The sequence below is a fragment of the Aquarana catesbeiana genome, linkage group LG02, assembly GCF_042186555.1.
Source record: "Aquarana catesbeiana isolate 2022-GZ linkage group LG02, ASM4218655v1, whole genome shotgun sequence".
NCBI lineage: Eukaryota > Metazoa > Chordata > Amphibia > Anura > Ranidae > Aquarana > Aquarana catesbeiana.
In genome coordinates this window covers 580,422,994-580,445,016 of record NC_133325.1, presented here as the reverse complement: position 1 = coordinate 580,445,016, position 22,023 = coordinate 580,422,994, and the positions used below count along the sequence as shown (strand labels likewise).

The 22,023-nt window shown below is 42.8% G+C and overlaps 1 protein-coding gene across 5 annotated transcripts in view; it reads right to left on the bottom strand.

Moving 5' to 3' along the window:
• Positions 1-22,023, bottom strand: part of RPS6KA1 (ribosomal protein S6 kinase A1) — a 295,808-nt gene that overhangs the window by 6,445 nt on the left and 267,340 nt on the right. For all 5 annotated transcript variants that reach the window (XM_073616152.1, XM_073616150.1, XM_073616153.1 and 2 more), the window contains 7 exons: positions 20,411-20,535; positions 20,141-20,263; positions 19,854-19,943; positions 19,589-19,747; positions 19,320-19,481; positions 7,731-7,807; positions 7,236-7,353 (listed from right to left, as the gene is read on the bottom strand). In XM_073616152.1, the coding sequence (XP_073472253.1) occupies positions 7,236-7,353; positions 7,731-7,807; positions 19,320-19,481; positions 19,589-19,747; positions 19,854-19,943; positions 20,141-20,263; positions 20,411-20,535 (854 nt within the window). The remainder of the gene's footprint in view (positions 1-7,235; positions 7,354-7,730; positions 7,808-19,319; positions 19,482-19,588; positions 19,748-19,853; positions 19,944-20,140; positions 20,264-20,410; positions 20,536-22,023) is intronic.

Sequence of the window (22,023 nt, the reverse complement as noted above, 5' to 3'; positions counted from 1 at the left end):
CCTCACAGGTGCTTAGCTGCAGCAACAGAGAACACTAGCATATGAAGGCAGAGAACTGTGTACCTCTGAAGACTCTGAGAAAAATTTTACGGTGAGTTGTGGTGGTGTTCAGTCGTGTCCGACTCTTCATGACCTCCTGAACCATAGTGAGCCAAGCTTTTCTATCTCCCACTGCCTCCTGGTGCTTGCTTCAATTCATGTTAATTGTTTTGATGTTTCTATCCATCCATCTTGTTTCCTGTCGTCCTCTTCTCCTTTTTCCTTCCATGTTTTCCAGCATCAGGGTCTTTTTCAATGAGTCCTCTTATCGCATTAGGTGGCCAAAGTATTTGAGTGTCAGCTTCAGGATCTATCCTTCTAGTGAATATTCAGGGTTGATTTTCCTCATGCTTAACTGGTTTGATCTTCTTGCTATCCAAGGGACTTTCAAACGTCTTCTCCAACATCATGGTTTAAAAGCATAAATTCTTTGGTGTCCAGCCTTCCTTATTGTCCAAATTTCAAAGCCATTGGTTAATACCATAGCTTTGCCTATAAGGCACTTTGTTGGTAGGTCTCTGATTTTTATAATGTTGTCAATGTTTGCCATTGCTTTCCTCCCAAGAAGCAAGTGTCTCTTAATTTCATGGCTGCAGTCAACATCTGCCATGATCTTGGAGCCTAGGAAGATGCTGTAAAATTGGTCATTGTTTTATCTTCTCTTTCTATTTGCCAAGGAGTGATGGGACTGGTTTGCCATGATCTTAGTTTTCTTAATGTTCAATTTCAAGCCAACTTTTGCGCTCTCGTCTTTCACCTTCATTAGGAGATTCTTTAGTTCTTCACTTTTTGCCATTAGTGTGGTATCGTCTGCACATCTCAGGTTGTTGATGTTTCTCCCAGCGATCTTAATTCCGGCTTGTGATTCATCGATCCTGGCATTTCGCAAGATGTACCCTGCATATAAGTTAAATAAGTAGGGTGACAATATACATCCTTGCCGCACTCCTTTCTCAATTTTGAATCAATTAGTTGTTCCATGTCCTGTTCTAACTGTTGCTTCTTGACTTGCATACAGGTTTTTAAGACAGGTGAGGTGGTCTGGTATTCCCATTTTTTTCAGTATTTGCCACATCTTGTTGTGATCCACACAATCAAAGGCTTTACTGTAGTCAATAAAGCAGAAGTAGACATTCTTCTGGAACGCCCTTGCTTTCTCCATGATCCAGCGAATGTTGGCAATTTGATCTCTAGTTTCTCTGCGTCTTCGAAATCCAGCTTGTACTTGTGGTAGCACTTGATTCACATGCTGCTGAAGCCAAGCTTGTAGAATTTTCAGCACAACCGTGCTAGCGTGTGAGAGGAGTGTGATCATAGAGTAGTTTGAACATTCTTTGGTGCTGCCCTTCTTTGGTATCGGAATGTAAAACGGACCTCTTCCAGTCCTGTGGCCATTGTTGAGTTTTCCAAGTTTGTTGGAATATTGAGTGCAGCACTCTAACAGCATCATCTTTTAGGATTTTAAATAACTCAACTGGGATACCATCACTTCTGCTAGCTTTGTTATTAGCAATGCTTTCTAAGGCCCACTTGACGTCTCTCCAAGATATTCAGTTCAAGGTCAGTGACTGCATCATCGTCGTTATATGGGACATTCAGATCTTTCTGGTATAGTTCTTCTGTGCATTCTTGGCATCTCTTTATCCCTTCTGCTTCTGTCAGGTCCTTGCCATTTTTGTCTATTATCGTGCCCATCTTTGCACAAAACCTTCCCTTGATAGCCCCAATTTTCTTGAAAAGCTCTCTGGTCTCTCCCATTCTGTTGTTTTCCTCCAATTCTTTGCATTGATTGTTTAACCACTTGCTGACCGTCTCATGCTGTTATACATAGGCAGAGTGGCAACGCAAATGGGCGTACCTGTACGTCCCTCTGTAAAAGCAGGATAGTGGGCGCACGCACGCCGCAGGAGCGTGCCAGTGGGTCCTGCAAACTCTATGTCCGCCAGCAGCCCACGATTGCGGTGAGGAGAGGCAGAACTGCCTATGTAAACAAGACATTTCTCCGTTCTGCCTAGTGACATGACAGATCTACTGTTCCTGATGAACGGGAACAGTGATCCCATGTTTCAGTAAGCCCATCCCCCTACAGTTAGAACACCCTGAGGGAACACAGTTAACCCCTTGATCGCCCTCTAGTGTTAACCCCTTTCCCTGCCAGTGTCATTTTTACATTGATCAGTGCATTTTTATAGCACTGATCAATGTAATAATGTCACTGGTCCCCAAAAAGAGTAATTTGGGGTCAGATTTGTCCACAGCAATGTTGCAGTTCTGCTAAAAATTGCAGATCGCCGCCATTACCAGTAAAAACAATAAAAAAATAGAAGGCCCTAAATCTATCCCATAGGATTGTAGACGCGATAACTTTTGTACAAACCAATCAATATACGTCTATTGTGATTTTGTTTACCATTAGGGCAGCCAAATCCTTCCGGGGCTGAAGTGGTTAAGAAGATCTTTTTGTCTCTTCTTGCTAGCCTCTGGAAGTCTGCATTCAGTTGGGTACATTTTTCCCTTTCTCCAATTACCTTTTGCCTTCCTTCTTTGTTCAGCTATTATGTATTATTTACATGAAGTACAAAATTCCTATTTTCTTTATCTGCCATTGAGGGACACAGTCTGAATTAGCAACCTAGGGGCATCCAAAATAAGTCCAAATTGAGGAAAGGGCACATCAGCACAAATATAGCAGAATCAGTGCAGCAAGAGAAAAAAAAAACGAAAAAAGGGCATTAAATATCCGCCTGCAGAAACTTTAAACTGAAACTACGGTAGCATCTGCAGTGGCAGACACATCATATAAAACTAAAGAGAATGGATATGCCGAACAACAGGTAGCAGTCTAACAGATCTGAGACACAAGTTGCACAGGTTGCAGCCTAACAGATCTGAGACCATAATGAACAGCTCAAGTAGTACCCACTGCCATAGTGAAATTGGCTTTAACAGGAAAATGAGGCACTTTATCTCACAACTCATGGGCCTGCACAATTACCTGTTGAATTCACTTAGAAATAGTGGATTTAGAAGCCAGAGAACCTCTGGAATATCAAATAGAAACTAGTCTGCCTAAATTAAGCAGTCGCAGAGAAATAAACCGTGACGGTCCTTACTACATCAAGGTAATGGAGAGAGCTCTCCTTTAAGTTAACCAGTACTGGATGCTGGAAGTGTAACACATTATCCTCATTAAAGTAAAAATAGACCACTTTGGCCTCAAAACAACCTTGTCTTTATGCAACATAAAATGAGGCTCCCTACAAGACAATGCTGATAGCTCAGAAACACCTCTGGCTGAAGTTATGGATACAAAAAAAAACTACTTAATGGCATAACTACATCAAAGAAATTTCCCAAAACAGGTTTGAATGGGGGTCTTTGTAATATCAATATTACAAGATTTAAATACTACAGTAAGAGTGAAGGACTAACACGGGAAACTATGTTGAATGAAAGCACAAATCAGCAAATTATTAGCCAGAGGATGTTGAAAAAGAACATACAGGGCAGACACCTGACCTTTGATGGTACCAAGGGCCAAGTGCTGCTCTACCTCCAACTGAAGGAAAGAAATAAAACAGCCCATCATAAGGCACTTGCAGGAAGTAGATTTACAAGCTTTAAGCAGGATCAGGATCAATATAGCCTTGAAGCAAGGTAGAAGACCAGCTAACAGATGGAGGTCAAAGTAGCACACTATGAAAATGGCTGCAATGCCCTTGGCTTTTATCCTTTTAAATAGAGTAGGTAACATTTTCAGAGGAGAAAAGGCATAGCTTAGGGCATACTGATCCCACAGCGCCACCAAGACATCCACTACCATGTCCAAATCTGTTCAGCTTCTTGGTTAAATGGTTTGTCTCAGCCCTCTAACTGCTACATCTGCAGAACTTGCATTGTTAAAAATAAAAAAAAACAGACTTACTGGCTAGATCACCAGGTGAAAAAATTAGGAAGGCCTACAAAAGAAAAATAATGCAGCCTTCAGATTTTGTTGTTTTTTTTTTTCCAAAAAACATAGCATGTGACCTCCCGCCAATAACAGCAGGCGACATGACAAGTGACAACTTAAAAAATAAGCGACCACTAGTGATGTTGTGACAATTTACAAATAGTGACAAGTGTTTATAAGTAATAATGAGTGACATATCACGTGAGTTACTACCTACACCAACTAACAACGTAAAAGATGGCTATCCTCCATATTAACCGACAGCAGTTTATCAATAGCAACCCGCATAAATTCACAAATAACAATTGTTGTGGCAAAAAGAAAAAAGAAAAAAACCCAAACAGTGACTGGTGAAATAACCCCCTCCCCTCCTTCCTGTGTTGTTGTGACAAGTGAGAATCCACAAATATTGACAGACAACATGGCAGACCATAATCCGCAACTAGTGCCTGATTATGTGCACACCCAAAACTAAATAAAAAAACCCCCCCGCAAATTAGTGACAAACAACGTGACAAACATCAAGACTAATGACATTCTGCTTTGGCGGTAAGTGATGTGTCAAATGACTTGATATGTGATAGTCCACCAACAGCTGAAAGTAGCTATCTGTAGTAGATGCCAAGTGTCAATCCATAGGTGGTAGCGGTAGACACAGCCAGGCGGTATGATTGGAGTTCTCACTGACTTCTTATTACTTCAGAATAAATCACCCCTCTACTTCTTGCAATATAATGATGTACCTCGACCACCCTGACGCCATACCAATCTTGGCGTCCCGGTGTTCGAAACACCAACCTTAATTCTTATTAAAAAAAAAAAAAAAATATTTACCGCCAAAGAGTACCCTTACTGATCACTGCTGCCATGGGTCCTGGTCCCGAACTCCCTACAGATCTCATATTTACCATTTTAATTTCCCATTCACAACAGTGCACCTCCACCTGACAACCTATCAACATAAACGGTCAGGGTACCCATAACAAATATTACAAAAAATACCTAAAAAACAAAACAAAAAAATGGGGTGGTTAGGTAGTCTATAAAATTCTGTTCCGACCACAACACCGGAATTATCTGTTCATAGACTGAACTATGTAGGACACATTTACTCATGCATATAGTGCATAGATCGCAAGCATTTAGTTAACATCATATCTTCTATCACTGCATGTATATAGGGGACGGAGCCTGTCTCAAAAAGTACAGTCCATTGACTTGATAAAAGATCTTTATCTCAATTAAGCAGAGGGGTGTAATTAACAGGGAAGGCTAGCAAAAGTTTATATTATATATTTTCGGTCAGCTTATTGGGACTCACGTGGACTTACTGGAGATTGTCCTCTAGATCTCCTCCCAGTTCTTTGCGGCCGGGGTTGCAGGTTCCTTCCCGGTGCCGCTATCCCTAAGCGACCCACCGTTTGCGGCATAAACTACAGCCAGTTCGGGACTGAGGATAAACAAACTCTGTGTTTTCTTAAAAGTCACAGAAAGGGGAAATCACCATCGATATGTGGCTCTGACGGCGTGCAATATCCAGAACCGGGCGCAACAGTGTCCGTCTGTGGAGAGTAGCCCTGGAAAGGTCTGGCAAGATCTTTACCGATACTCCCTCAAATTCCACTGTTCCTGCTTCCCAGGCTCTTCGGGTTATGGTCTCCTTCTGGGTATAATGATGTACCAGACAAAACAAATCCCGCGGGCGCTTCAGATCACTCTGCCGGCGACCCGGCGCACGATGTATTCGATCCAGCTCTATATCAGTTGAGATTACATCGTTTGTCAGCTTTCGAAAAATTGCTGCCGCTGTACTCACCAAATCTTCAGATCCTGTGGCCTCTGGCAGACCCCGAATTCGTAGATTATTGCGTCGACTTCTGTCTTCCATATGGAGCTGTAATGTCACTTCTGTCTGCATGTGAGAATCCTGCAGTGATTCCAGAATAGTAACCCGTTGCTGCAGCGAGTCCAGGGAGTTCTCTCCTGTGGTCACCCGAGATGACAGATTCCGAACCTCCCGCCATACTTCAAGGAGGTCTTTACGATGTTGCTCCTCTAAATGGCCAATAAGGGCTTCTATATTGGCCTTCGTCGGTAATAGATGAAACAGTGCTCGGAGATCTGAGTCCACGCACGAGGTATGAATCTGTGAGGAGTGTCCAGGAGTCAAGCAGGAGACCATCAAGGAGTCTGTATGGGAATCTGAATTGATTGAAACAGTGGAGGAAACAGGTGAGACACTTGAGTCAGAAGAGTCTCGCTCCAAGCCGCGTGGGGCTGCCATTTTAGCAGTAGGAGAGGATACCTGAAGGTTCATAAGATAGCTATCTATTTTCCCACTGTTTTTTGTACTTTTTATGCTTTTCTCTTTCTGATTGCTACCCTTCACTGTCTTCTTCCTGGTAGCGGGCATGCTGCAGCGTTGCGGTATAGCAGACCGGGGTAGTCAAGCGTGGACTGGGAGCTCAAACAATACGCGTCCTCATTCAGCCATGTCTAGGCCACGCCCCCCTGTCCAAGGCAATTTTGAAAATTTTCACATACATGTTAGGGCAGTTGTGGGCATTTTAAAGGCTTGCGTTGATGGGGAGCAACAAGGGGTGTGGCCTAAGAGCGGGGACTGTGTCAACAGACTGCCACACACAACAAAAGTACAGCACTGCTACAAATGTGCTGTTTACCTTCCTTTGAGACACTGAAGGTGGTGAAGCACCATCAAAATTTGTGAATTGGGGGGGGGGGCAGGAGAAAAATGGCACAGTCACATGACCTGTCAAAGTCATGTGACCAGCCACTTCTCCATGCTCTGCAGGATTATGCAGAAAATATGGATGAATCCTAAAATGCAAGCAATGTGTGGTGTAAACATTGCAGTGTCTGCTGGAGACTGGGCATGGATATCTGCTTTCCTTTATAATGCAGCGCTTTAATGACAATCCATAAGTTTCAACCAGTTCTGAAATCATAAGTTTTAGTTTTGTTGATCTAGGAGGAGGCAAATCAAAGAAACTATGATGTGACAGCCAATATATCCTCAAAGTAGGATAAAATGACAATGTAGTAAATCGAATTAATTGCATACATCACTCCACTGGTGAAGCCCTCTCATTATATATGTCTAATATGAAAGGCACCAAATCTAACTTTAAATTTAACATTAGAGCTGGCTAGCTCTACCTTCTTGGCCAGAAAATTTCATAATAAAATGGATATATTGAGATTGAACTCTTTAAATGCACTGTACCTTTGCAGAGTCTGACACTGTGTTCCAGTTACCCCCTTTCAAGGTAAACTTTCCACTGCCAATCCGTGCCAATATCTCATCTGGTGTGTCTTCTGGGCCGTTGGCAAATGGTGTATATCTGCAGACAAAAAGTTAGACTACAATCACTTCTGCCTATGCCATCATTATATTGGATAATTCCACACAAATCAGAATACTTGGGTTTTTAAAGAAATCAGTTTGTCCCATCTCTGCCACTTTCACAAAAGTCTGCTTCTCGGATTCTAAGTTTGTTCTTGCTCCTCTATGAAAGCACAGAAAGGCATGAAAGCACAGCAACAACACATATTAAGGTATTGGTGCAAGCACATTTAACATAGGAGTTAACTTATGTTCCTAGCTTTTTACAAGATCTCATTGTTGTGAAGAGCAGATGTCGCTTTTCTTCACCAGAAAAGCAGCTTGCAGATTGAATGACCTGCCGTACATTGCCATGATGCATATATGTGCATTTACCCTGCCAGCATCGTATAGAGGAGGATTCCCAGGCTCCAAATGTCACATCCTTCGTCATATCCCTGCCTCTTCAATACCTAGGAATAGATTTTAATAAAATGCATCAGTTCATTCAAAAAAAAAAATCAGAGTTAAGTCAGAACAGTTATGTATACTTGTTCTAGTTCAATAACATAAAATGCATTGACCCTTTATCTGCCAAGGCCATGCCTGCCATTTTTCACCTCAGGTGGCCAGACTATTTTTCATATTTTTGTCTTTTTCAGCTTTTCGTTTTAAGTTAGGAAAGTCAGTAAAAGTCCCATCACAGGACCGGTAAAAAAAAAAAAAAAAACAAACAAAAAAAACAAAACACAGGCCTTGCAAATATAAAAAGGTGGTACTACTGATTTTGTACGCCTCAAACGTTTTTCAAAATAATGAACACAAAACTTTAAATAAGCAGCTTAAGCAAAAAACCCTTAAGGCCGACTTCACACATGAAGTAATTCATGGACTATCGACAGAGCAGTGAGATGTGGTACCATTCATGTTGAATGGCACCCCAATGCACTTTGCTGGCACACTTCAATACATGAGCGTTTTAGTGCACAACAATGCACAGATGGAAACCACCTGTGTATTGCGGTGAGCTGCATTGGAAAAAAGAAGAAGATTTAGGTTTGTGCATTGTGGTTTGCTGGTACTCTGTTTAAAACAGAATGAGCTGCCTTAACACAATGCACATTGATGCACAAACATTAACGCATAGTATAGAGATACTGTCATTTTGCCTTTTCAGGGAAAAGTGAAATGTCTGAAAAAGGCCCCTTTGACCCACTCATAATTTCACATAATTTCAGTAACCCCCACGGCTCCTTCTTCGATCACAGCCCCTGCAAATATATCAGTTGTTGATTAATGTCATAGCCTAAAGGGAGAGGTGACGTCACCCCACTGTCGTTTGACAGTACTCAGTCCTATTTGGGGGGGGGGGGGGGGAGATGGGGGATGACTGCTGGAGAGGCAAGTATTAGTGTGCCAGGGATGGGGGCTTTTATCAGATGATTCCACTTTGTCCTGGCACCGCAGCACACTAAGGCCTCCTTTGCACTTGTGTTGGTGGGAGTAAAAACATGTGGTTGAGCTGTGTGTTTGCTGCTCACCCTAGCTGCAAAGGCACCCGTCGTGGCTTCCTTCCTTCTGGAGGGTGCACCTGTTGTGGCTGTGATACTTTGCAGTTGCTATGTGTTGATGCAGGCAATATAACCCCTCCTTACTGCCTGGCAAACCTTCCCTTGAAAAGCCTTCCACCACAGATCACCCTTTAGAGGACGATGCCAGTGTAAGCAAGCCCTAATACAGTAGTGAGCAATGTACTTGCACTGCTATGTTGTGGTGCACTGTGTAGAAAAAAAAAGGTAATGCAAGTTTTTACCTGCATTATGGAGCATTGGCCGCTCATTGAAAATGAATGGAATTTCGCAATGCAATGTGCTTTGCCACTTGTGTATTAAAACAGCACACAACAGTCCAGACACGTACATGCGCACTAAGATTTTTACCACACTTCCAACGTGTTTGAGGATAAATATTTGTAGTGCAAAAGTTGTATACAGGTAAATCATACTGTACAGTGTGTGTGTGTCGCTAATTGTTTATCTTTTTTTACCATTTTTTTTTTTTTTTGAAAAATATTTATTGAATTTTTTTTCAAAATATAGTCATAGAAAACATTGTACAAAACGATTGTAAGGCATGAATATACAACTATTCTTGGTACAAAATTCGTGTTATACCTATACACATGTAGAGGGAACACAGGAGAGAGGGAAGGGAGGGGGAAGGGAGGGGGAAGGGAGGGGGAAGGGAGGGGGAAGGGAGGGGGAAGGGAGGGGGAAGGGTTAGCAATTCACATTTACCATCTTGTGCTGGTCATTTGGCAAGAAATTGCCAGAAAGGGTTTAACTTATATCTTTGTACCTTTAAGGAATGGAGGCGACTTATGTACATGTCTAACTAGATAACCTACATTATGAACTGGTTGAAACAATTAATTTGGGTGAGAATAATTCCAGGGTGAGATAAATGAAGTTGGTGGATGTCAAAGAGCCTTATGAGATTGTAGACAGCTTATGGTGGCTGAAACGAAGAAGGGTCAGAAGCTGAAGATATTTTAAGTTTGCCAAGTGTGTTAGTAATATCACTCTTCAGGTACCATGCCGTAAAACGAAATGGTTGCATTATGTCTTGGATGGTCTGTTGAGTGAATGTGGCTTCCGGAAACCTTCTCCATCGCTTGAAAAAACGTGGAGTAGAGCGGAAATTTGATGTGATGATGTCCAATCTTTCCAAATAAAATAATGACGTCATAGCTTTTATAACCGCGGGTAGACTAGGCGGTGTTGCCGTAATACAGTGAGACATGATAGTCCTGCGGGCTACAAGAAGACATATATGAGCCCAGTGTGGTATATTTTGTAGGTCTATTGCAGACGAGGAGACTGAGGGTGGTATGCTGAACAGGCATAGTAGGCAGTCACTATTTAAACGAATATGGCTGATTTTGTCAATATAGGTTATCACAGCATTCCAGTAACTGGTAACAGCAGAGCATTCTCAAAGCCTGTGGAGCAGTGTGGGACGGGGCAATGAGCACCATGGACATAGCGCTTGAGACGGGTCTGCTTTGTTGAAACAAAATGGGAACTATGCTCTGTGGATAATTTTAAATTGAGTCTCACGCCAAGTTTCAGATGTTGTGAGTTTTCGGACAAGCCTATAACCCTCAAGGATTTTGTCTGGTAACTCTTCGTCCCCCAGTATGTGGGACCATTTTTGGAAAGGTGTAAGGCAGTACTTCCACGATTGGTGTTGAATGAGGTGAGAATAAATGTTGGAGATAGAGTAGTCTTTGCTCTGAAGTATGTTATCGATGAAGGACGGTTTGAAAGGATCAGATTCAGGACCACAGCAGGATCTCAAGTAATCAGTGAGTTGGTGATAGAAGAAACTGTGAGTTGGTGGCAGGGAGAATTTCCGCATCAAAGTGTGATAGGGTTTGAATTTACCTGGTTTGTCTTGATATATCGAGGTTATCTTCGTGAGGCCCCTGGATTGCCATTGAGTGAAAGCTTTATGTAGAGTGGAAGGTATGAACATAGAGTTGCCTTGTATTCTTAGATGTCTAGAAATGCTAGAAGGCAGTCCAAGTAGTTTTCTGATCTCCCTCCAGCTGATGACAGTATCTCTGAAAAGTACACTAGTTTTGAGGTGATGTGGCAGGTTGTTAGGATTAGAGTGGAGGATGCCTGATAGAGCGTATGGGGAAGCCATAGAATCTTCTAATGCATAGTTGGAGTATTTGGATCCTCCTGTTAACCAGTCTAGGCCCTGTCTGAGTAAACATACTAGGTTATAAAAACGAATGTTGGGGAGTCCCGCCCCGCCCCACCCTTCGGGAGACATAGTTTTTGAAGCGCAACGCGTGGTTTTTTGCTAGACCATAAGAAAGCTGTTAATGCCTTCTGGATTTTTTGTACATCTGAATGTCTCAGTAAAAGAGGTATGGTCTGCATGGGGTAGAGCAGGCGTGCAAATGAAACCATTTTAAAAAGGTGGCATCTCCCAAAAAGCGAGAGGGGAAGGGCACCCCAAGCCTCCAATTCCCTAACAATTTTGGCAATCAAGGGGGGGTAATTAAGTCGATATAAAGAGGATGGATCCCGTCCTATATGAATACCTAAGTATGTAATATGTTGAGATGCAATGGTCAGCGGGGATAAATGCTTCCATTTAGTAGATAGGCGTGGGTGTAGTGCTAAGATTTCACTCTTATCAAAGTTTATACGAAAGCCAGAGCAGAGTCGAAAGGTCGCAAAGAGTTGTTTAAGTCTGTCGAAGTCTGATATGGGGTCTGTAGAAAACAGTAAAATGTCATCCGCAAATAATGCAGAACGGAGTGTTTGGTTTCCCAAAGTGATGCCACTAACCCCTTCAGCTGAGTTGAGGATTCTAGATAGAGGTTCAAGCGCAATGTTGAACAACAACGGGGATAGGGGGCAGCCCTGTCGCGTTCCCTTCGCTAAGGGGATAGTGTCTGAAATAAAATCCGGGGTGACAAGACGTGCCGTCGGTGAGGCATACATTTGTGAGAGGAATCGCGTGATTTGACCCGAAAAGCCAAATTTTTCCATTACTGTGAAAAGCCATGAGAAACCAATGTTGTCAAAGGCTTTTTCCGCGTCTAGGGACATGATAGCGACGTCTTGATCGGGGTGGGTTTTAGCATATTCTAGAGCCATTAAGACCTTGCGGATGTTTAGTGTAGCTGATCGTCCTGAGACAAAACCAGATTGGGCTGGGTGTAGGAGGGACGGAAGCAAGAGGGCTAAGCGTGATGCTACTATTTTAGACAGGATTTTTACATCAACGTTAATTAACGAAATTGGACGATAGGAGCCTGGGAGTAGGGGATCTTTCCCTTTCTTGGAAATCAATTTGATATGGGCTTGTGTCTCTGTGGGGAGGTATGGACCTCCGTCCCACATGGCTGTATACACGTTTCAGGGTGTCGGGAATAAAATCAGTCGTTAATTTGAAGAATTCCGCAGTGTACCCGTCGCGGCCTGGAGCTTTAGCAGAAGCCATAGATTTTATCGTACGTCGTATGTCTTCTAACGTGATAGGCGCATTAAGTGCTTCCAGTTGTGCCGTTTGAAGTCTGGGCAGACGTATCTTGTCTAGCGCAGCTTCCGCAGCAAGTTGATCCGCTGGGTCTGCTCGGTATAATTCAGTATAATATTCTGCAAGTAGTTTGCTAACTTCAGCAGGTGAGGCAACCAGCGAGCCAGAAGCATTTCTCAAGGTAGAGATATGTGTAGGACGTCTTGGTCCCGAACATAATCTGGCCAGCAATCTGCCTGCTTTGTTGCCAAACTTGTGAAAGTGAAGAGTAGAGTACGAAGTTTTAGCGGCTTTGTGATGTTCTGCCCAAAGATCAAAGGCGCATTTGGCTTGCCTCCATTCCTGTATATTAGCTAAGGTGCGATTTAGTGTGAGCTTCTCATGGGCCAAGCGTAAAGCTTCACTTGCTTGCATATATTGTTGTCGGGTGTGCTTTTTAAATTGGACGATGTAGGAAATGATTTTACCCCGTAGGAAGGCTTTGCCTGCTTCCCAGAAGAGGTTTGGGTCAGAAATATGTGCTCCATTTGTGGAGGTATATTCTTCCCATGTTTGATACAATACGTGTCGGAAGTCTTCACTATCCGCCAAGTATGAAGGGAAACGCCAGGTAGGGGAAGGAGTTGAGGATGTGGTCTGAGTCATGTGGACTGCGATAGGGCTGTGGTCTGAAATTCTAGCGTCATTAATGTCTGGGGCATTGATTACAGAGAGTAAGGATGGGGAGGCAAAGAAGTAGTCTATACGAGAAAAGGTATTATGTGGGGGTGAAAAAAAGGTATACTCTCGTTCCGTTGGATGCATTAGGTGCCAAATGTCGACAAAATGCATAGAGTCAATGGAATGTGCTAAGAGTCTGATGTATGAGAGGAAGCGGTATGTGACTTTTGCGTAGGGCGACATGTGCGATCTGCAAGTGTAGACATGACCGAATTAAAGTCCCCGCCCACTAAATGCAGCACCTCGGGGGCAGTGAGAACCCACTGAGCCATGTCCTGGAAAAAGGAAGTGTCTGGAGAGTTGGGAGCATATATATTGGTGACAGCCACTGCTTTGTCGCCTATGGTCATATGTAAAGTCAGTTTGCGGCCTAGGGAGTCAGCCCTAACCTCTCTGATAGAGTGTTGTAGGTTTTTGTGTACTAAAATAGCTACACCTGCTTTATGGCCTACTGCAGGAGACCCATATACAGAGCCTACCCACATTTTTTGAAGGCGTGCTAAGTCGTCTGCGGAGAGGTGTGTCTCCTGTAGTAGAGCCACATCTGCCCGGGGGCGTCGCAAGTGTCTAAGAATGGACATATGTTTATTTGGGGATCAGAGCCCTTTAACGTTCCACGAAATAAACTTCAGGTGACTCCCATCGGTTGAGGAAGACATGACTGGAGATAATAGTTGTATTGTGTGAGAGGCTTGTCAAGAAGCCTACTGATATGTACAGCGTCAACCGTACAGGAATCACCCGAGTGTTGTAGGTCACATAAAAGGATAGGTACTAAAAAGGCAAACATGAAATGCATAACTTTTAAGCAATAAGAATTGAACTGTAACAAGATAAAGTTACTTCACTTTTTTCCACATGGGGTTCAACTAACCATGACAACTCTCAGCGGTCCGCTAGCTCCTCACATATGGGCAAGATGTTAGCTAAGAGGAGTGGAGGGAGGTAGGAAAGGATGGGGAAGAGGGGAGGGGGGGAGGGAGGGGGGATAGGTAGGGGTTGGTAGAGAGGGCTAGGCAAAGGAAGGAGGGTCAGGGAAAGGGCTACTTGCATCTGTGCCATGAGGTAGGCTCAGATGAGAGAGGGCTCAGTCAAAGGGTCTGCCCAGTGAAGGGCCGGTAGCTGTGGAGATTGCATGAGTCCCTAGGGTGACCCCTTAGGCAAGCATAATGTGGTCACTGGGGGGTTGTAACACAAGCTGGGGAGCAGCAGAACAGAACCTTGAGCTAGCACGTAGCAACAACAGTGGATGACATTACAAATAATCAGAATAACAAATGAGACAAAAAGATAACAGGTTAGAGATAATGGGGGGTAATATTACCCATCCGTGGAAGCACGATTGGCGAGATAAAGTTCCTGGGGTCTTTCAGCGATGTTCACATCGGTCCTCCTGGTTGGTGAAACGACTGCGTTTGTATGGAGGTTTGGTGGGGCTGCGTTGGTGTTTGGGTGGTTCCTTTGATGCCGATGGCAATGGTGAATCCTCTTCAGTGTTGCTGTGTTCCATCTCGGTGCCTCAAGTGGCTACATAATGTTCCACCTCCTCAGGTGTGTTGAATGTGAGGTGTTCTCCTTCATGTGTTTGGATGCGGAGAATAGCTGGGTATGCTAAGGAGAACCGGATTTGGTTGTGATGTAGGGTTGAGCAGATCGGTGAAAACGCTTTACGTTGTTTCATCACCTCCATGGAATAATCTGCGAAAAGTAGGAGTTTTGCACCATCGACCAGTAAAGAACGCGAACGGCGAAATTTTTACATTATAGCATTCTTGTCCGCGTAGTTGAGGTACTTTACAATAACGTGGCGAGGTTTGGCGCGGGTTTCAGAAAATTGACCTATGCAGTGCGCGCGTTCAATAGTACAGGGTATGCGAAGGCCCAGTTGTTCGGGGATGATTTTTGCGCATATATTTGTTAGCTGTGCTGTGGATACCGATTTTGGCAAGCCAATGATACGTAAATTGTTTCTCCTCGAACGATTTTCCAAATCGTCAAGTTTGTCCCAGATGTCCCTGTTAGTAGCTGTGATACGTGCCACCGCTGCAGATGAAGCTGTGAGTTCATCTTCCAGGGAGGATATCCTCTCCTCCACCTGTGTGATTCTCTGTGCCTGTGCTTGTAAATCAATGTGGAGCTGCTTAAGCCCTCTATGAACTGCAGCATCCACAGTAGCTGTAAGAGTAGGGCCCAGCAGTGTAACTACTGCCTGTGCAATTCCAGCAGGGGAGGCAGGGTCCATACCTGACATGTCTGGAGCTGATGGGGGCTGTGGCTGCGTGTGTGCCTGCTCCGTCATGCCTGGGGCAGCCGCCATCTTGGTTGTGTCTGCCGCTGTCTCTCCTCCGGGGGATATCGTGGATGACACCGCCCGGGCGTACGATCGCTCCACAAAGCGATCCATGGGAGCCCGCTGTGAATCAGCAATGCGAGGGGGAGTCTCCTCAGAGCGATAGCCGGCTTAGAAAGCAGATTTGTGAGGAGCGTTGCGGGAGCTGGAGCTATCTACCTCCTCCTCATGTGGCGCCGGAACCGGAAATCTTTTTTTTTTTTTTTAATTTAATTAAAATTACAAACATATTATCCTTACCTGCTCTGTGCAACAGCATTGCACAGGGCGGCCCTGAACCTTCCATTTTGCAGTTCCACACTGACCCTCTAGGCTTCTCCTCTTCTCCGATTGGCCCCATAGCAAGCCACTTGCTATGAGTGCACTTGTGTGGGCTTGATCCTAAGCCGGACTGTGTCCGTCCACATACACACACAGTGTGGCTTTGGCCCTGTCCCCTGCTCACTAGATCTGACAGAGCATCAGGAGCCAATGACTGCAGCTGCTCTCAGCCATGCCCCTTCAATGCAGAAAGAGAGCAGAGTGGTGTTGCCGGCGGAAACCGAGTGGTTCAAGAGCAGTGTCAGGTTGTTGTTTTGGGGGGAGGGGGAACAAACAGTGGAAGTTTTTTTTTTACCTTAATGCACAGAATGCATTAAGCTAAAAAACCTTCTCCCTTAAGAACCACTTTAGGTTTAGCTAAAAATTCTGTTTAGCCCTACAGCTTTGTTGTCCTAAGGCCGGCGATACACAGTTCGAATCTCGGCCGGTTCAGCACGAACGGGCCGAGATTCGAACCGTTAATGGGCAGGCTGATTGATCAACTAGGGTACAATCAGCCTGCTGGATTCACTACCAATTAGCGCAAGGGGCTGCTCTAGCTGATAGCAATAATCACGGTCTTCTCCTGACGGGGACAGCTTCCCTCCCTGCTCAGGCCGGGAGAAGACAATGGCCCGACAGGACGGATTCCCGTCAGCACTGTCTGTACGGATGGGGGAATCGTGCAAATTTCATTCCTGAAACTCGTGGCTGCAGGAAAGAAATCTGCACCGCCTATGGCCAGCCCAACTGCCCAGCGATCAAACATGTCCCACCTTGTGCAGGAAGCGGACTCCTGTATAAACCTTCACTGTAAATCTTCAGTTTGGGTCTCCAGGCTAACTTCAATAGAAAAGGTTCTTGATGGTTACCCCGGCCCCCTCCTAACCTCTCAGTCCCTGCTGATCTGGTTGAATTTTAATCTGCCTATGGCCAGCTTTAGAATCTGTCAGTTTTTTTTTTTTTTTTTTTGCTGTAAGTGTCCCATTGAGGAGATTTCTTTAATTTCCTGTCTTGGAGACACAACAGAAAGTGAAAGGAAGTAAAAAAAAAAAAAAAAACCAAAGTAAATATTCTCTTAGACAGTTGGCACCAGATTAAACATCACCATTGAAAGATTTTCATTCATCTTGATTGGGGACTCTACAATGCTGAATTTCTCATCACTTTCTGCCCTGAGTAAGGCCACAAAAAAGGTGAATCTCCGAAGTGGGGACACAGAAAACAAAAAAAAATAAATACATTTTAAAAATCTGGCAGCGGTTCTGGTTTTGGCAAGAGAATTACATTTTTTTAAAAATGTTTAATGCATAACGTCATAACTACAAAGCATGTAAATATCAAATACCTATTGCACAGGAAAATTCTGTGCAAACAACTTGACAATCACAATTTCAGTCTTGGTTATGACAGCCAGCTAAAGAATTTATTTTATTTTTATTGAGTGCATGAAGTGGCTCTCTTAAAAACGGTGTGCTCTGATTAAAACAAAAAAAAAAAAAAGAAGGAGCACATAAGCTTCATGCACAAGTTAAACTGGGAGCTAGACAAAAAATTTCTAGCGTTTTTTTTCTCAGTTTAGATAAACTGATGGTAAGAGCAACAATTTATTTCCTGTTCTCATTAAGCAATGCCAGACTTTAGCTCACATTCACTCCTTCCATACAGCTGTTATTCTGAGCATTCAATGTTGCAACACAGAAGGTGAAGAAGTGAAGAGCATGGTTAGAGAGATCCAGTGTCTTAAAGAGATTTGTAGCTTCTACAGCTATAACCAGCTATGTTACTGGCCTTTGTATTGACATCAAGGCATTCACTACTATTACATGTGTGAAGTCAATAAACCCTTATTTTACTTGTTTTCGTGTTGTATCACATTATGGGGATCATTCTTACTTTGTATCAGTCATATACTGTTAATTCAAAAAAAAAAAAAAAAAAAAAAAAAAAAAAAAAAAAAAGATCTTTTGCAACCGTGCTTCTGATTTATTCTACAAATTCTGTGTGGTATCATTTTTGTGAGAAGATGGCTCCTTGCTCTTCTATGTGGAAAAAGCATAATATTTCAGATGTTAGAATTTTAACGCTGTGTTATTCTAAATGTTTGTACTTTGGTATGCTACCCTGCTTTTTCCTCTGCTTGTATTGAGCCAGTCCCTACCTAGTTAGAGACTCAGCCTTCCCATGCTCCAAGTAAGCTTCAGTTTCATCTTTGTCCAGTAAAGAGGTACTTTTAAAAAATCGTAAGACTTTGACCCTAAAATAAATTTTTCACTGTGAAGAAAAACTGAAAATATCTTCATAAACCACCAGTCTGGAATAAACTACATTGGGTTTCTCTTGTGGAGTTGAAACTGCCCATGGATCTTGCAACGTCAGCAAGCTGCCATACTGTTCACAGACTGCCTTAGGAGGTAGCCAAGTATTTTCTGCATATAAATTGGCCATTCAAAAATGATATTTTAGACATTTTTGAAAGGTCTCCATGCCGGTTCAACATTAAAACATATAAGGGGGAGAAAAAAGTGGGACTTGTCTATGGCTACTCCCTCCTTAGCATGTCAAAACCAAGCAAGCCTGAATTAGGGAAAAATTTCTGCTCCAACAATGCAATAGATTTTCCACTATTTTGTGGTATGTAAACTAAACTGTCAGTGTGCATAATGTAGAGGAAGAGGCATGGTGCAGACATAATTGCTTGCATGGTGTCTGGATTATGACTGCATATTACGCTATTACTTAAAGCGTACCTTCACCAGTGGCGGCCCGGCCATGAGGGTGCAGCTCTCCCCTAATCTATGCGCCCAGCCCCTAATCTACATGCAGGGCACCGGATGCATGGATTTTAATTTTTTTTTTTTGAAGCACACGATTAGAGACCGAGGCTCTAAAAAAAGGGTGGGCTCGGGGTGCAAGGCACTGCAAGTGGGGGGGTGGTTGTTTGCCACTGCCCCCCCAAAATATTGAGCATCAGCCGCAAATGACTTTCACCCAAACTTAGTTACCTCTCCCCTACCCTGTACAGAAATTGCAGATTTTGTCCTTTTTTGGGGAATGAGTACTTTTTTTTCAGTGGTACCCATTTCAATTTCCCATTCCCAGGTGAAGTTCCTCTTTAAAGTGTTATTAAAGCGAAAAACATTTTTTGTTTTTACTTTAATGCATTCTTTGCTATCAAATGTAGCAAGGAGGAAGTGGGGGTGGTGCGAAGTCCCACTGCTTGTGTTTATGGAACGCGGCTCCATAGACACACAGCTCGGGAGCTAGCAGATACTGTGTGGCTCCAAACACAAATGGCTTGCTATGGGGACACACAAAGAAAGGAGGAGCCAAGATCACCGGTGGGTGACCTGAGAAGATGAGGATGGGGCTGCTCTGTGCAATACCATTGCGCAGAGCAGGTGAGTAGAACATGTTTGTTATTTTAATATTAAAAAAAAATTACTTTAGTAACACAAACCTCTTGAGAACTGGCTTCACCTTTAAAAGTTTCAGTAATTCTCTTTAACCACCTAAAATGAACACCCATCCAGGAACCCTATCTATTAAATTACCTCAGGGGCCACAAAGTTGGCTGTGTAACAAGGAGTCATTAGTAATCCATTTTCTGCTCGCAGCTGTTTTGCAAACCCAAAATCGCAAATTCGTATGGACTCTGGATTTCCAGACTCGTCAACATATAGAATATTACTTGGCTTTAGATCTCTGTGAACAACCTGTAATATAGAAACCAATATGGCACTGTGATATAACAAGAGGACTTGGTGTACATTTAACATCTTCAAAGAAAGATATGGGTATGTTGACTGTGTGCAGGACTTACACCTTGCGAGTGCAGATATTCCACAGTCTTGCACATTGTAAAAAGAACAGCACAGGCCTCTCTCTCAGAGAAAAATTTCTGACGTAAAATCCTGTCTAGCAGTTCTCCACCTCTCATAAGGTCGGTCACGAGGTAGACAGAATTCCCTTCTTCATATACCTGTTAGAGATTGTATAGAAGTACCAGATCATGACATAAACAATGGTTCCAGCTGGTGTAAAACAAACAGGTACCTTAATACATTATAGACAAGTATGGCACGTACATCTTTTAGCGCGATGATGTTCGGATGCTGACCGTATCGTCGAAGAATCTCTATTTCTTCTGATGGATCCTTCTTGGACTTGTTAATTATCTGCAGCAGGGAGACCGTAAACAGAGGAATAAACATACATGAAGGAGAGATTTAGAGAACGCTCTCCCATAGGGACACAGATAGCAATAAAAACCCCTTCCCAACTCCATCAAAAATAAAATAAAAGGTTTGGGTAGAAAGTGGGCTTCAGTGCAAGAAACATATCAATACAGCACCATCTAGATATTTTTCTATACCTTCACAGCATATTCCATATTGGTTCCTTTGTGAACACAACGCTTGCACACAGAGTATGAACCCACACCAATAGATTCTCGCAGCGTGTACACGTCAGTAAATGCAACGTTCTTGTTAAGCATCTTTGTAAAGAAGAAAATAAAATAAAGATAAGACAACTACAGAAACAATAGCTGGGATTTTAATAGGTCAATGAATCATATATAACAGTGCTATAAAAGCAAAGACCTGATACAGTGAATTATTGTGTATGGAAATGTAAGAGTCACCTTTGGTACAGAGAGTGAAGGAGAGGTAGAAGATGGTCTGTCTTCTCCACCGGAAGGAGGAGCCACAAAGCTAAATCCACGAAAGAGCTGATGAGCTCCTGCACTGGGGGGTATTCCAGGAGAATCTGTTAAACACAAAGGACAACTTGTCTGAAGTGACACCTTGAGACTACAATAGTCCATTTTGGATGATACCCGATTCATTGATCCACTTTGCCATCATGTTATATTTGTTACCCATTACTTTGGTTTATTTCAGAACAGCTATAAAAAAGTTTAGCTAGCACTATGGAAAATATAACAGAAGCAGCAGCTCCCAGATGGACAGGAACAGTTGGAAGTATAAGGTATCCACAACAGATATGACCTCAAGGTTCCACCTATAACAAAAAACTTCTGGATGAAATGATTCCCTTCAGTAGCCCTAAAGAATTCAGAGGGGACTGGAGTCTGGTAATTGAGAAGGAAATTATGCCTATATTCTGAGTGGATGTCAGGAGATTCCTAATGAGGATTGCAATTACTCTGAAGTAAACATGGACAATCTACTGCTTCTTCTACACAATTAGCCTCATGCCAATAGTAGGAGGAAATGAGAGTATGACTGACAGGAGGGCAGAGTCAATAATGGTTTCTTAAATCTAGAGATTTTGTTCTCCAACACTGTGGTGCTGATTTACTAAAAATGCAAAATCTGGTGCAGATGTGCATGGTAGCCAATCAGCTTTCAGGTTTAAGCCCTCGTTCACATTGGAGCGACTTGTCGTGCAATTTAAAGTCGCACCCTATTGCCAGCAATTTTACTGTTCAAATTGGTTCAATTCCGACTTTGCTGTGCTGCATCAGTTTGAAAAAGTAGTTCCTGTACTACTTTTGGCGATTTTGGGTGCGACTTACATAGACATCTATGCATAAAGCCCCACAGATGTCTTGCTAGTCTTACTGACATGTGGCTTTGAAATCCTGCGATTGAAGTCAATGTGAATGAGCGCTGTCAAAGCTTAAGTTAGAAGCGGACTGACTACCATGCACAGCTGCACCAGATTTTGCACTCTCCAGTTTTAGTAAACCAATCCCTAAATGTATAATATAAGTAAATATATTTACAATATACAGAAAATATGTTTTAGTTTTGTTTTCATTTGTAATGTGTCAAATTCCTTTCACATATTACATACAAATAAAGATGACAAAATAAATATATATATATCTTAATCGATAATAGAGCAAAGGCATAGATGCATATAAAAGGTGTCCACAGAGGTAATAAAACTTTCACTCAATCCAGTTGGTTCCACTGAACACTGCTGCCCTGCACCCATAATGTCTATAAGTAGTTTTTTAGTTATAGATTTTTTTCTAATTCTTTGAAGAAAACAAAACAGCATTTTATTCTATTACACATTCCAGATTATGTATATTGTGAATACATAATACTTATTTTACTGAGGTTCAAATAAGGCAGTTAAAAAAGACATGGCAATTAGCAGTTATATTAGCACACAACTTTGGGGTGGAGAAGGTGGTGGGGGGAGATCCAAAGTGTTTTCTTGAGTTCTGAGTCATGTTACTAGTCTGATGCTGCTCATTGCTAATATTAAGAATCCATTTTT